The sequence below is a fragment of the Peromyscus eremicus genome, chromosome 13 (assembly GCF_949786415.1).
Source record: "Peromyscus eremicus chromosome 13, PerEre_H2_v1, whole genome shotgun sequence".
Taxonomy (NCBI): domain Eukaryota; kingdom Metazoa; phylum Chordata; class Mammalia; order Rodentia; family Cricetidae; genus Peromyscus; species Peromyscus eremicus.
The window spans coordinates 6,270,801-6,287,324 of record NC_081429.1 but is presented as its reverse complement, the minus strand read 5'-3'; the positions used below and the strand labels follow the sequence as shown (position 1 = coordinate 6,287,324).

General features: G+C 51.1%; 1 protein-coding gene across 1 annotated transcript in view; it reads left to right on the top strand.

Annotated features, from left to right (window-relative positions):
- Asb18 (ankyrin repeat and SOCS box containing 18) overlaps nt 1-16,524 on the top strand; it is a 60,081-nt gene that overhangs the window by 37,501 nt on the left and 6,056 nt on the right. The window contains exon 4 of the mRNA XM_059278553.1: nt 6,367-6,874. Coding sequence (XP_059134536.1) covers nt 6,367-6,874 — 508 coding nt within the window. The remainder of the gene's footprint in view (nt 1-6,366; nt 6,875-16,524) is intronic.

Below are 16,524 nucleotides of genomic sequence, written 5' to 3'. Positions count from 1 at the left end.
GTTCCAAGGTCTCCCACTCTCTCCATGTTGTCCAGCTGTGGGTCTCTGTATTTGTTCCCATCTACTGTAGGGGGATGCTTCTCTGATGGTGGCTGAGCAAGACACTGATCTATGGGTATGGCAGAATGTCATTAGGAGTCATTTTATTGTTGCTTTATTTCTTTAGTAGAACTAATAGCATTTGGTTTTTCCCAAGTCCATAGACTATCAAGTCTCAGGTTCACGGCCACCTGAGCAGTATCAGGCATGGGTTCCATCAATTAATTATTTTTTCCAAAGCTCAGTGTTCAGGGGAGGTGGATCAGTGGGTGGAGTGTCTGCAGCACAAGCACCAGGTCCCCATGACCCACATAAAAGCCAGATGTAGTGGCATCTGTCTTAACCCCAGTGCTGGAAACAACAGACAGGAAGATCCTCACAGCTCCCTGGCCAGCCAGTCCAGGCAGGGGGTGAGCTCCATCTTTAGTGAGACCCTATCTCCAACCGTAAGTGGTAGAGGAAGACACCTGCTGCCAGCTTCTGGCTTCTACACACACACACACACACACACACACACACACACACACACATGCACGCATGCACGCACGCACGCGTGCACGCACGCAACGCATGCACACACATACACACACATACACACGCACACACACACACACATGCACGCACGCACGCGTGCACGCACGCACGCATGCACACACATACACACACATACACACGCACACGCACACGCACACACACACATACACATACACACACACACACGCACACATACACACACACACACGCATACACACACACTCACGCACGCACACACACGCACACACACATACACACACTCGCACACACACACACACTTAAATTTTTAGTGGAGTTAGGGAATGTGCCCAGGGAACTCTCTGGCTTATCAAAGGTGCTTAAAAAATTATAAAGACACACCTCTAGCAAGGTATAGTCTGATAAGTTCATCATTAGGCTATTTTACAGTTCATCACAGAGCAATTGTATAGCTGTGTGTACATCGTAACACACAAACATTAATAGAGTAACCTGCCTCACACCTAGGCAGGATGGGACAGCCACTCCCAGGCTACCCACCTGTTATGATGTCACTGTGCTACAGACTATACAGACAGCCTTACCTGGACATACAGACAGACCTACGCATAGAAGAGTCGCAGTAGAAACGCTAGGTGATGGAAATCCTCAGCTCCATTGTAACCCCCAGCACAGCCATGGTACATGCAGAAACATGGCCACAAAGTACCAATTTGATCCTCAACGGGAAGATGCCGCAGAGAGGATGGTATGTGTAACTGAGAACTTGGAAGGCAAGTGGAACAATCTAGAACTCTGCTCTGCCAGTTCCTGGCCACATGACTTTCTGGAAATCATTGGTCTTCTAAGCCCCATGCATCTGCAATACTGAGATATGGCAGCGAATGAATACAATTAGAAAAAAAAAAGTGCATGGACTAGCAAGATGGCTCGGTGGTAAAGGCACTTGTCACTCAAGCCTGATAACCTGAGTTCCATTCTGGGAATTCATGTAAAGATAGAAGGAGATCACTGACTCTACAGAAGTGTTCTCTGGCCTCCACATGCATACCCTGGCACATGTGTACATACACACACAATAATAATAATCAATAAAATATTAAAAGAAAAATTAAGGTGCTGAGCATGCCAAGTTAGGACCAGAGGGCAAAGGAGCACCACATGAAGGGCTTTGTGGAATCAAGGTGACCGTGAGGCAGAGATGAGGACTGTCTGGAGCTGCCTGAATGGAATGTGCAGGAACCGTGGAGGCTGAGTAGGCAGGGCACAGGTGAGTGCAGAAGAGGTGGGGCATGGAAAAGGCCAAGCTGAGGTGCTTGGACCTTCTGCCAGAGGGTGACCAGTAAAGGCCATGGTCTGTGGGGAGTGCTAAGTGGGGAGACGTGTGCAGGGAGTGGGCTCTTCATGCTTCTGTTTGGGGGATGAGACAAAATGGCCCTGATGCGACAGCTCTTGGTGGCCTTAGCTCTAGTCACTCCTGCCTCTCGTCAAGTGGCTTCGTCTGTTACTGTCACCTAGACCTTGGAGCGGCTGCCATTATCTCTGCGGTCATCATCAAAGACAGGGACGAGGGCTGAGACAGGTCAAGGGGGAAGGGGTGAGTGTCTGCCCAAGTTTCTTGGCATCAGACATGTTCGAGAATGTCTTAATCCTCGTGAGATGGAGTCAGTGTTCTGAGAGCCAGAGGTGACAGCACTACCCTTGGCTCCCGGCAGTGACGGTGTGTACCACCCCCCAGGCCCTTCTGATTTTGCCTGTCTATCAGGCTGGCAGAAAACTACCTTACCAAGTCCCAGATTAGAGTTCGGTGCTCGGCCCCAGCAGAGCTCCCTGCAGGCCTCTGAAGGCCTGAGTGATGCTTTCGCTCTGGACCACTGCATTAGTTATTTGCTGTTTCTGTGATAAAACACCATGACCAAGGCAATGGAAAAAATCATTTTGGCTTGTGGATCCAGGGAGGGGGGAGTTCCATAATGGTAAGGACGGCATGGTAGCAGGGACAGGAGCAGGAGGTGACATCTCAGCCACATGGAGGAGGCCAGTTGCGTGAACTGTAAGGGGGTTTGTCTATGAGCTCTCAAAGCCCACCCACCTCCAAGGGCATTCTTCCTTCAACAAGGCCCTACCTCCTAAAACTTCCAGTCTCCCCAAAGAGCCCCACCAACCTGGAACCAAATATTCAATACACAAACCTGTAGGGGACATTTGTTCAGTGAAATTACCGCAACCACAGAGGTGGCAAGGAATGATAATTGTTTAAGAAGTGGTTTCGTCCTGGGATGGGATGCAGAAAGTCCCCACACCGTCACCTGCTTCTTCGCCACCCTTCACAATCGGCCCTCTTCTCTCCCCCTGTCTTGCATTTCCAAGCCCCTGCTTCTATCAGAGGCATCGGTGGAAACCTTCAGAGTGTTCTAGAAACTTGGAAAGAGTGACATGCTTATAATCCAGCTGTGGCTGGGGCTGATGGGGCAGGGGATGGGTAGTTCCGTGATTAACAGCATCAGTCATTCTTATATCAAGTTGTTACTCCAACTAGTCTTAGGAATTTTGAAAATATAAAACAGTGAGAGGAAATCAAAGCCCTTCATCACCACAGCACCCCCTACTGAGGTAACCCCTCTTTGCCCTATGCAATTCCAAGCTTTCCTCAAACGTATTCTTTACTGGTGGCTTAAGACAGCACTGTCAGTGTGTCCTGTAGACTGATGGTTCCATGCAGCCATGGGGCAGATCTGTGTGTGTGTCATTACCTAGGCTAGCACGCCTTCATTTTTAATGACCGCCTGACCTATGCTGAGAGAGACGTGCCCCTATCAATTTGTCCTGTGGCTTCTCTCTCCAGCCTGCGATTCTGCATCTCCAGCCACTGCCCAGTATTATAAAGCACCAAGGGTTAGCCTATTAAGCTCTCCATTAAAAACAGAAAAGCTTGGCATCTGCAACCCTAGAGAGTGTGGGCCAGTGTCCCCATTCTGTCCCTGTGTAGCAAACAGCAACCTGCCATTAGCTCATCAGGCCAGGCTCTTCCTATTTCTTTGGAGGCTGCGCTGCTTTAAAAAAAAAGTAGGCGAAAATGTTTGTAATGTTTTCAAGGCTCAGTGACAAAGTGAGACAGAGCCCTTGATTTCTAACCTCCCGCTGCACCGTTCAAAATTCCTCCCAGAGAGCCAGGCAGGAAGCAAAGCGAAGCACTCTGATTGTAAAATTTGCATCCTTTCTTAGCTGGGTACCTTCTTCCCAAAGGATGCTTCACATCACACTGTAGTTGTTTGTAAAGATCTTTCACCCAAGACAGACCACTTCTCATGATACTGCTGATGCGGAGGAGGCAAGAGAAACACAAAGGGAGAATTAAAAATACTGAGAGTCCCTAGGAAGAAATAGAAATGCATTTCAGGGCAGCGGCTGTCAGCCCCCAAACCCTCGATGGATGATCTGGATCAGAGCCCCAGTTAAGTAAATAATAGGAAAATCAGCAGCGATGCAATAGGGAGCTGAGAGATGGTCGTTAGCGAGAGGCATTTGTTCAACAGGCTTTCAGGGAATTCAGATAATGAGCTAGGCACAGCACTACACCCAACAGTCAGACACACTTTCTACACACAAGGAGCCAACAGTTTTAAGACGAGAGACAAAGGTGCCAGCACTCGTCAGAAATGCAGCGCTACGGTTTCGTGACAAGTGTCCTGCTTGATCACAAAACAAAGGACAATATAGAGATGCCACCCTTCAGCCTGGGGTTGTGAGGAAGGCTTCCCAGAGGAAGAAGAAGGGAAGGCATAGGAAGTTGGAGGCCATACCAGTGAGTCCCTGGAACAAGTGCACAAGAGCGTGAGAGCATACAACCACAGGATGATCCTAGGGTCTATCCTTGGACAGAGAGACCTGAAACCCAGCAGGGGGAGCCTTGGCAAGGGAAGCTGGTGAGGCTCAAGGGGGCTGGCCCAGGTGGCACCTGTGTCCCAGGGGAAAGGGCAGGGTCCTAAGCAGGTGTGGATCCATTGACTCATCACACCACAAAGATTCTTTTTGGGTTGCATGGAGCTTAGTAGGCTGAAGGTGGACCAATTAGGAGACTCCTGGACATTCCAGAAAGGGGGGGGGGCTCTCAAACGGCAGTGGCATAGGAATGGTGAGGAGAGGGTATTCACGTGACTGTGTCACCAGCCAGGTTGAGAAACTAGTCGCAGTGGGGGAAGGGTGGAGGAGGATAGAGAACTGACAAAGGACATCTGGAAGGCAGAAACAGGCCCTCTCCTGGAGATGCTAAGATGACATGCGGGGTGGGGGTGGACAGAAGGAGCAAATGTGGAAACTGATCCCAGCAGGCATGGAAATAGGTGCCACAGCTGGAGACGGCAAGGGAGGGGGTTCTTGAAAACACCCCCACCCCGCAGAGCTGGGGTAGACTCCTGAGTCAATGGAGAAGGGTGGAGGCCACCAGATCCCTGTGAGCTGTGACCTGCAGCAGTGTGCTGGAGTATCTAAGGAAGGCACTATCCGGGTGGGAGGGACGTCGGTAATGACATGCCCCTGAAGGAGACAGGCTAGAAGGATTGGAGGGCTGAAGGACTGCAGACAGGGAGCTGTGTGATGACCTAGATGGGTCAGCTGAGACCAGAGCCAGTCTCCAAGGAGGGTCCTGCCTCCCACAACAGAGTTCAGCAGCCAGGTGGAGAGGAATGGTTGACATTTAAAAGATGGGGATGGCCATACTCTGCTCAACAGATGGAAATGAGAGCGGGCAGTTACCACAGCACTGCCAGAGAAAGGGAAAACCAAACAGGAAGGAGGAAGTCAAGGAGCCAAGTCTTCAGTGCTCATTAGGGCAGAGATGAGGAATACTGCCAAGTGATGTGGGTGAGTTCTGTCTTCGGTCAGTGTGCAGGAGTATATCAAGATGACACTATCCGGGGATTCAGCAGGGGGACCGGAGGAGGGCCTGTGGTTACTTTCCTCCTCTCCGGTTAGCAGACTACATTTCCCACCCGGGGGCTAGGCTGCCAGATCTAACATGGTCCCAACAGCCATCAGTGAAAGGTGAGGTGTGGGGTGCTCCCAGGGGACAGAAGATAGGCCGGTGTGTGGGGTCAAAGGCAGTCTTGAATCCACTTGGTGAGCCTAGAGGCAGGAGAACCCGTTCTCCTCAGGGGAAGAAGCAATCTCCCATGGGACTCAGAAACCCTCAGAGACTGAAAACTTGGCGTCACAGCCAAAGCGCGCAGTTTGGTCAAGAAAGAAGGGATCAGAACAAACAGCGCCATATATAGGCATGGGTGTGCTTCTGCCTGATGCTTCCAACGCAGAAAACTCTGGTGAAAACTCTGGTGCCGGTCTGAATCAGAGGCCTTGAAAAGAGGATGAAGTCCCACCCCTCTCCCCCAGACTGGGGTAAGGCAAGGCTTGCCTTCCACAGGAAAGGTGGGGCATCCTGATCTAAAGGATTCTCACTAGACCTTAACCTCCAGGTTTGACCGAGTCCAGATAAAGTCCGAGTGCCCAGCGCCCTGAATACTGCCATGTGGACATTATCTTCCCAAACAGCAACAAGCGATTGCCATTCTCATCCTAAGTCGGAGTGCTTTATAGAATGAAAGTCCCTATTCATTTGATGACCCGTGGGGTTGGGACCCTGGGTTTGCCGTAATCTTATTTTGTCTCAGGTCTATTCACTTTGCAGTGGGTGGCCTTGGCCCTGGAGCTCGAAAGTTCTGGCTTTGGCTGGAGCTCGCTGGTGGTGCCCGGCGCGCTCCGTGGGTGGCGGGTCGCGGCTGGTCACGCGCGCTGGTGACCTGTTTGCCTTGCCCGCAGGTGCGCGCAGGCGCTGCTGGAGCACGGCGCGACAGTACAGCTGGAGTGCGGCCCTGGCCGGGACACGCCGCTGCACGTGGCGGCCCAGTACGGCCTGGACGAGCACGCGCAACTCTACCTGGGCCGCGGCGCGCGCGTGGACGCGAGGAACGGTCGCGGCGAGACAGCCTTGAGCGCGGCGTGCGGAGCGGCGACGCGGAGCCCTGACGAGCACGCGCGCTGCCTGCGGCTGTGCGCGCTCCTGCTGCGCGGCGGCGCGGCGGCAGACGCGCGCGACGAGGACGAGCGCAGCCCGCTGCACAAGGCCTGCGGCCGCGCGCGCCCCAGCCTGTGCACGCTCCTGCTGCTGCACGGCGCCGACGCGGGCGCGCTCGACTACGGTGGAGCGTCGCCGCTGGCGCGCGCACTGCAGACGGCCACGTGCGCGCCCCCGGCAGCGCCACAGCGCACGGTGCAGGCTCTACTCAACCACGGATCCCCCTTGGTGTGGCCCGACGCCTTCCCCAAGGTAAAGGGACCCCAGGGGAGGTTGGCCATGCAGACACTGGAACATGCCAAGGCTTGCATGCTGTGTGCCCAAAGGATCGTGGGAGGGTCTGCATTTCTCTCAAAACTCCCAGGGGAGGTGGAGGCTGCGAGTCTTGGGACCCTACTTTGAGAAGCGAAAACTTAAGAGGTCTCCTCGTGGTTAGCAAAAAGAAAAATGAAGAGGCTGCACTGTTGCTAAATATCCCAGAATGTCTCCTTTTGAAGTAGTCTCCTGGGGACGCCTAGCACTTACTTCCGTGATACCATCCCAACGCCAGCTCCCGGGTATTCCAGCAGCTCGTCTTTTGGTGTAATTTCTAGAAAGATGAGTATCAGTCTCTTGTCACAGCAGGCGTCTGCTCTGCATCGAAGTCACCCCACCTGCCCAGCGCCTTGTTAATGTGAGCACTTTACACCTTCACAAATTCCTCCCCACTGCGGTGAAATTCACCTAATGTGCCCTGTTCAGGTCACCCCTGCGTTGAGACCTCCATCCCTTGTCCTGGCTGCGCCTTTGCAAAGTTTGTTCAGCTCACCTTGTCACTTTCTCCATCTGTCAGGTCGTTAATCACGTAAATGACAAACAATGCTACTACAATAAAACCCCCAGGCACGTGCGAACGAAGTGCAATGATGTGTATGTCTGAAAATGCCATAAAGAAACTATGACAAAAGAAAAAGTTAAAAGGACATTCAGGACCTGAGGAGACCGCTTGCAGCAAAGCCAGAGGAACCAAGCTTGGGTCCCTAGCAGCCATGTAAAGCCCACCTTTGGTGGCTCATGCCTCCAATCCAACGCTGGAGAAGTAGTGACAGACCAACCAGCCAGTGTAGCCTAATCGCCCAGACCTGGTCCTCAGCCTTTCCAGTGCTGCGACCCTTAATACAGTTTGTCATGTTGTGGTGACCCCCAAACGATAAAATTATTTCGTTGCTATTTCATAACTGTAGTCTTGCTATTGTTATGAATCGTAACGTAAATAAAATGTGGCATGCAGGATATCTGACATGCGACCCCTGTGAAAGGGTCATTTGACCCCCCAGGGGTCACAACCCACATGATGAGAACCACTGCTCTAAAGGAACAGAACTGATAAAGGAGTGTGTGTGTGTGTGTGTGTGTGTGTGTGTGTGTGTGTGTATGTGTGTATGTGTGTGTGTGTGTGTGTGTAGTATTTATTAGAGTGGTTGAGAGCCTGTGGTCCAACAATGGCTGTCTCCAGACAGAAAGACTGAGTGAGAACTTAGTAGCTGTTCAGTCTACAAGATGCTGTGTCTCAGCAGTTCCAATCTGGTGCTGGAGTCCTGGAGGACTCCTGGAGGGGGGCTGTGAGTCTTCAAGTCTAGATGGAATCCTGAAGAAGTTGGATTTAATACCAGCCTCAGTAACAGGGCAGATGAACTTGTCAGCAGGAGTGAGGGCAAGCGTACAAAACCAATTTTCTTCTTCAGTGTCCTTTTATGTGTTCTGGTGTAGTCCAGATTTAGGGTGAATCTTCCTGCTTCAAATAATCTGATTCAGAAAATTACTCACGGGGCTGGAGAGATAGCTCAGTGGTTAAGAGCACTGGCTGTTCTCCTAGAGGATGTGGGTTCAATTCCCAGTACCCACATGGCAGCTCACAACCGTCTGTGACTCCAAAACACCAATGCACATAAAATAAAAATAAATAATTTTTTTTAAAAAAAAAAGATGGAAAATCCCTCACAGGATGGCCCAGAAGCTTGGGTTTTAGTTGATTCCAGGTGTAGTCAAGTTGATAACCAAGATTAGCCATCGCATCCACACCCTGGTTCCTGTAAAAGACACTATCTCAAACAAACAAGATGGGTAGCTCCTGAGAAATGATACCCAAGGCTGACCCCCCCCCCCAGCTTCCACATGGACATGCTCATACATCCAAGTAAATAAATAAATAATAAACAATATTTGCACAAGTAAGTAAATAAATAAATAATAAATCTTGAGGCCCAGCTAGCCTGCTGTATGCACCAATTGGCAAACAAAAGTGGCCTGCCTCAAACAAGATGAAAGATGAGGACAGTCACCCAAACAGGTCCTCTGACTTCCACATGCACATGGTATTCACACATGTGCCTATACACAAACACATGGACACACACACACACACATACACACAAAATAATACCGTTCCCAAAGTATTAGCTAGAAGAGACTGCCTTCCCCAAAAGACTTCATTGAAGGAAGCCAAATTGGTCATAAAATTTTGACTCATTTTATTTTAAAATTCACCCCCATCTCCCAAGACATCTCAATCATATACACCTACGTATGCACCTGTGAACATGCATGTGTGCCTGGTATGTTTTGAACCAGCATCTGGGAAGCTGTTACCCAAAGATGATCCAAAGAATCAGTTTTCAGTGTCCTGAGATAGTGAGATTCACACATTTCTCCCAAATGACTTTGCGTATGGGCACATTCAGAGTGAAGGATGCATCAGGAGTCAGGAGAAGGGTGGAAACTCTACCCCATGCTTCATTCACCTCGTGTCTCATCAGACAAGCATGTGGACTCTTTGTGGACAGGGTCACCCACGTCATTCCCCCCGCGGTGCTCTGCCAATACACAGATTTCAGTATGGCAGGCTCTACAAAGGAAGTGCTAGCATTCTTGGATTCTGGGTCTCTACATCCATAGCTTACACTCTAAACACTCCCCATTCCCAGCAGGACCTGGTCAGCTACCTTGGACATGGACTGCCCTTCAGTTCAGTGCTGCCCTTCAGTTCACATCCTGTCTACATTAAGCCCAGATGCTCAGTCATCATCATGTGGAACCACACAAAATAAAAACCAAAGTGGATCTCACATAGTAGGCTGCAAACAGAAAGTGACTGATAGTGGTTTCCTTTAAGGAGTAGGGGGTGAGATGGAACAGTGGAGAAAGGTACTTGATACCAAGCCTGGTGACTTGAGTTTAGTCCCCAGGACTCACATTGTAAGAGAGAACTGACCCTTGCAAGTTGTCCTCTGACCTCCACATACATGCCATGACAAGTCATTCCAACTTGAGGGACCCCCCACACACACTCAGGGGCTGGAGTTTGAGCTGCAGCCTCCCAGCCTGATCCCTGGGGAGGTCTTCTAGGGGCAGCTAGCGCCCTGTCTTGACCTACAGACGCAGCACATGGCACTGTGCTCCCCTCCAAGTCTTCAGGGCCTCTGTTCTGCAACATGCCCACGTGCCATGCCAGCCATATGGGGTGTGGTCATACGTTCATCTCTTCATACCTCAGGATTGGGGGCTGAACTTGCATGTATCGGGCGGTATGCTACAGCAGGGTCATGGGAAGCACTTGACCCTGGCAGTGGCAAGGATTCTCTGGCCAATTTCATACCAGCGTGTAAGGAACTGAATAGCTCTTGAGACATCGTTACAGTAAAAAGGCATTGCCTGCCCTGCATTTGGAAAGCGCAGGTACATGCAAACCCTAGTCAAGGTTTGCTGTGTGAATGCAAGAGACTCCGGTGACTGACCCCTGGACACAGGTCTGCATCCCACCTCTGGGCATGAGGTGCTGACCTCCTTGCACAGACACCCTTGCACTTCTAGAAATGACCCCACTTTCCTGAACAGCCTGCAGATGAGATGCACTTACCCACACCGAATCCATGCTAGATGTGCCTGTGATGGGCTGGCATGGCCAAGGGGTAAGCAAACAAAACCGTGGGGATGGAGAGGCAACATACTCCCTCCCACCCAGGCTCCTGTCCGTTTCACCTGGGAAGGCATCTACTCACCTAACTGGCCTCAGCAGCCCCATGGGGTGCACAGCAAGCGTACCCAAACTGGTCCCAAAGATGCTCCACAGGCAAGACACAGGCACTGTGGCAGGCAACTACCAAGCCACCTGGAATGCTGCAGAGCATGCAGCCCCATGAGCAGCAGCCGTACTTTAAATAGATGTAAAGAGACACCCGTGGAGCTCAGAATTACTGAGGCAAAAGGTTTCCCAGAGAGCCTGTGACATAAATCACAGTTCCCAGTGCCCAGACAAAGGCACCGTCATAGCATCAGGCAGACAGGGAGCATCCATCTGAGCCATGCTCACTGTACTGCTGTGAAAGCCAAGGGGTGCCAGGCTTTGGAGCCCACTGTGTCCACAATGCCAGGCCCTTCTGCCCTGCTGACCCCTGGTTCACGCCAGAGGCAGAGGGGCAGGCCCAGAGCAGGTGCAGGTAGAGGCTGGAAGCCGGGGTTCAGTCCTAAAGGTGCAGAGACAGAGTAAGGACTGGATCTGGAGCAAGGGACTCCTGGTAGAGCAGGGAGACCCAAGAATGTGGATCCAGCTGTGATCTGGGAGAGAGGCTTTACTGAATTTCTCCTCAAATTCATGGCTCTGAAATGAGGCCCATTTTCCTTTGTCCACACCTTTCAAGAGCACATGTCTGGTTCACCACAAAAGAGAATGTTGGGGCCATAAAGAGACTAGGAGGGCCTTAAGCCCAAGCCGCCTCTAAGAAGGACATGACCTGGGAACCACTTGAAGTGGCGTGGGACCGAGTGGTCAGCTGTATTTGTCCCCTGATGTCACTGACCCTCTCCAGAGCCCTTTGCTTTCTGTGCCTTCCTGGTGCTCTTTCTCCGAACCAGCCCTGTTTCAACGGAGCCAAGATACGCTACCCGAGGAGGGGGTCAGCCACCTGCGAGGGTTAGGAGTAACTGAGCTGCAGGCCTAGCAGTGACACCCGAAGTGTAAAGACTGGACCAGCCATGAGTTCCCCTCACTGCTTCATTGACGCTTCTGCCTGCCCACCGCGCCCCTCATGTGTTCACCCATGTGTTCATTTAATAACCATGGTTAGGGGCTGGAGAGATGGCTGAGAGGCTAAAAGCACATGCTACTCTTGCAGAGGACCTGAATTCAGTTGCCAGTATCCACATCAGGAAGTTCACAACCTCTTGTAACTCCAGGTGTAAGGGGGATCCCACACCTCTAAACTCCTCAGACACTTGCACGTGCACACACACACACACACACACACACTTTTTTTTTGTTCTTTGTTTTTTTGTTTTTTTTTTTTTCCCGAGACAAGGTTTCTCTGTGTAGCTTTAGAGTCTGCCCTGGATCTCGCTCTGTAGCCCAGGCTGGCCTCAAAGTCACAGAGATCCGCCTGGCTCTGCCTCCCGAGTGCTGAGATTAAAGACATGAGCCACCACTGCCCGGCACATACACACATTTACATAATTCAAAATAACAGTAGATTTAAAAATATGCTTAGCAGTCCTGGCTGAAGTTCCACTGGGGACAGGAGCACACAGACTTTTGCCCCTGTGAGCAACCTGACTTGGGGGTAAGACAGTCATACACACTGAGACCTGTCACAGAACCACCTGACTTTGCAAGTGTCAAATTGGGTCTTGGCCTTGGCTGGCTGTGTGTATTTTTTTTTCATTGCTGTAATAAAATATCTGACCAAAGCAACTTAAAAAAGGGAGATCTAGCCAGGCGGTGGTGGTGCATGCCTTTAATCTCAGCACTCAGGAGGCAGGGGCAAGCAGATCTCTCTGAGTTCAAGGCCAGCCTGATCTACACAGTGAGTTCTAGGACATCCAGGACTATACAGAGAAACCCTGTCTTGAAAACCAAAAAAAAAAAGGTGGGGGGAGTGTAATGTTGGCTCACAATTTGTGGGTACAGAGTGTCATGGTAGGGACTCCACAGCATCAGGAGTGTGTTGCAGCTGGTCACATTGCACCCACAGTCAGGAAGCAGACAGAGATAGGTGCTGATGCTTAGAGCTGACCGTCGTATTCGGCCCAGGCCCACAGGAGAGCTGTCCACATTTAAGGGGGGTCTTCCCATCTGATATAACCCAACCTGGAAACTCCTTCACTGACATGTCCTGAGATTTGTGTCCTAGATGATTCTAGATCCTGTCAATGTGACAATCAAAATTAACCATCACACTGGGATATCAGAAACCCCAGGCACGCCATGAGCAAGCCCAGATCTGAGGACCAAAGCCTAGGGGATGGTATTACAGACAGCAGGCACAGGACAGGCAGATGCCCTGTGACGGAGCAAGCATGGAATGCTGCCTCTGAGAAAAACGACTGCCATGATAGAGAGGAAACAGCAAGCGCCCACACCCACACCTACACTCCCACCCCTACCCATGCTGAAAGAGCTGAGCAGGCGCCTTGCGAAGGGCCTGGGCCCTTTGCCTAAGGACAATAGAAATCCAGTTCATCATTTTAAATGAAGGAGGTGACATTAACAAAATCTGTGTGTTGAAATGAATCTGCTTGAGTGTGAAGAAGAAACTGGAGGAGAGAGCGGAGGGGAACCACTGGCTGCTGTGAAGATTCAGATGAGGAAGACAGACAGCTGGAATGCAAAGGAAGATTCCAGAAACATCTGCGGAGTCCAGGTCTTCCTCACTCCTGGACGCTGACACTGCCGGAACCATGGCCGCCTGATTTCTTGTTTTGTGCCAAATTGCAGAATTAGGCAAAGTGACTTCAGCCACTCGCTGCAATTTCACCAGATTTGAGCAGGAGATGGCGGAACTGTGGTCAAAATGCAGGCCCGGTTTCCCTGGCTGCCCGCTGAGCCCGCCCGGTGTCTCCAGGGGCGGAGGGACGGGAGCCGTCAGGAAGCTCTCCTCTGTTTTCCTACCCTTCTTTTATTTCTCCATCTACATATAAAGCAATGTGCCTGTGTGATTTTTCCCCTTAATTTTCTTTCTGCCGCCTCATTAGCTGAAGAGCGTGCGCTTGGACACTAATGACATCAACGTGTCAGAGTAATGTGGCAGCCGCCTCTCGGCAGACAGCAAGGAGGCAGCGGAGATTTTTAAACTGTGTTGGCGTAAAAATAATGAAGGCAGCCAGCTGCCTGGCAAACACGAGGGGCACGGTGCTGAGGGGCTGGGGAGGGGCGGGGAGCCCCAGAGAGGTGGAACAGAGGGAGAGACAGAAAATGAATTCCTGGAGACAGGCAATAAGACTTTGTCACAGTCTATGACCCCGGGTGGGGGAGGGGTCGGCTCTAGGGGAGGGCAGCTCTATCTTACCCTGGGTGGGGGAGGTCTGCCTAGCATGCCGTCCCTGGGAGTCATTCAACGTTTTTTTTTTTTTTTTTTTTTTGCAGAGAAGGAGCGGGTCTGGGGTTGGGGGAGGGGGTAGCATGGCCTTAGGAAACAGAAAGTCCCAGAAAGCACCTGGGAAGCAGGAGACTGTCTGGGGGCTAGCTTCCCCCAGCAGAGAAGAGGATAAATGAATGAGAGGTGGTGGCCCAGGACTGGGGACACCAGAAATATCAACAAGTAAAGAGCATCTTGGAGGGGACAAGGACACACCTGGCTAGAAGAGGTAGGGAGGTAGGTGCTCCTGGGTCGGAGCCCCCCAGCTGCCACTCACTCTGTCCTGCCCCCTTTTCTGAAAATGGCCTCAGCTTGACTTGGTGACGGTCATTTCATTGGAAGAAATGGATCAGAGGTAGTCATTCTTACGATACAGTGTGGGGCATGAGAGATGGCTCAGTGGGTAAAGGTGCTTGCCGACAACCCCGACAACCTGAGTTCAAGACCAATGTGGTAGAGAGAGAACAGACTGTCTCAAGGTGTCTGCAGACCTACACACACACACACACACACACACACACACACACACACCCCTGAGATGTGGGCATACACAAAATAAACGATATAGTTGCAATGTCCGTATGACCAGTCTAGAGAAAAGCCGTGGTTCCTGTCTCCTCAGAGAAGAAAGGGAGGAAAGAAAAGCAAAGCCCGGGGCAGCACTAGGATGGTGGCCTCTCAGTTAACGTCTGTCTGTAGGGGCACTGTGAGTGTTTACACAACCAGGCAGACCTTGCCAGGAACGGTGGGCAGACAGCTGGGGTGCCACAGAGCAAAATACAAAAGGTGGGATGGGGAACCCAGGTATAGAGCAGCCTGGGGACTTTCCCCGAAAGAGGGGGACAGAAAGAGGCCTCGGGCCTAAGCGGATGGACACGTGCCCTAGAAGCCACTCTTCCGCTCTGAGGACTAGGCAAAGAGCAGGACCATGGCTTCCTCACATGTTGACAGACTGTGCCCAGGATCTCACCTTTATCAGAAGAGAATAAGGAGGAGCTGGTGTGGTGGGTCAGTGCTAGGAACGATTGCTCTGTGGTCACGAGGACCTGAGTTTGAACCTACATAAAAATAGCTAGGCACAGCTGCACACATGCCTGTAACCCCGGCACTGGGGGCGGGAGGGAAGCAAGCAGTCCCCTCGACCACCCTCACTAGCCATCCCAACCCGCACTGCAAGCGTCCAGTTTAGTGAGACCATGTCTCAAGGCAATAACTCAAAATCCAACAGAGGAAGACGCTGAGGGTGTGATGCTGGCCTCTGCATGCACAGACACGGGCGTGGGCACCCGTGTACGCATGTGCACGAGCCACACACGCAAGAATAAAAACTTGATGGATTCCTGAGGTCGGGACACAGCAAAAAGAGAAAAAGGTGGGGCATCCGAGAAATGGAGAAGAAGTGTGTGTCTCAGCAGATAATCTGGAAGAGCTGAGAGCTGGGTGAAGACACAGCCTCTGGGTCTGTGAAGACAGACGGGCTAAGAGAAGTCAACAGAAGGACAGGAAGAGAAACATACAACAAGCGAGGGCACCAGACAGACTAAAGCCCGGGTGCTGCTCACACTGGCTGTGCGTGTTCCCTCCCTCCCTGCTGCTCCTGATTCTGCTCTGTATCCTGAGTGGCCAGAGAGAGGGCCTAGCCAGTCTGTGCTCAGGGGCCCCATGGATGATTGGAGCATGGAGGGAAAAGAAGCAGGTTTCCTCTCCTCTCGCTTACTTCCTGCACCCAAATCCACGCCATCTTGTCTCCTTCTGACTCAGCAACCACTTTCCTGGACCCAGACCTCACCCAACCCACAGTCGCTGCTGGTTCGATGTGGCGCCAGGCTCCCTGCATAGTCATGGTCTCTGGACTTTAACAATGTCACCTCAATCAGTTCAGTCCCTGAGGCACATAGGTGGCTGGAGAGAAAGAGAAAGTGGCAGGCACAAAGGTCAGAGTGTAAAGCCAACCAATAGATGGTGACGTTATTCAAGACGAGCCTAGGAAAGAGGATTAGGAACCATAACCAAAGACTTAAGAGAAGAAAACTCAGCTGCATTCAAAGTCTTAACTTTTAATTTGGGGCTAAATGAGTGTTCTTGACAAGTAAACGACAGAAAACATACCTTTGACATTCTAGCAAAACTGTTCTTAAAATACTTGGGAAAAAATCTTATTAGCTATGCAATCAGGAAACAGGTTATTTCTAAGGGTATAAAGTTCAGGCTGGATTCAGATTTCTTGGCTACAATATCAGCAGAAGACAGTGAAATACCCTCTACGTATATTTTGAGACAAGGTCTCATGTAGTCAAGGCTGACCTTGGACTTGCTGCATAGTTAAGGATGACTTTGAACTTCTGATCATTCTGCCTTCACCTCAGAAAGCTGCGGATATGAGAGTATGCCACCACACCAGAGTTTAATATGGAGCTGTGAGTTGAACTCGAGGCTTCCTGGATGCTAGGCAAGAACTCTACCGAACTGAGCTACATCCTCAGCCCTCATCAACATATTTTTTTCAGTTGAAGAATA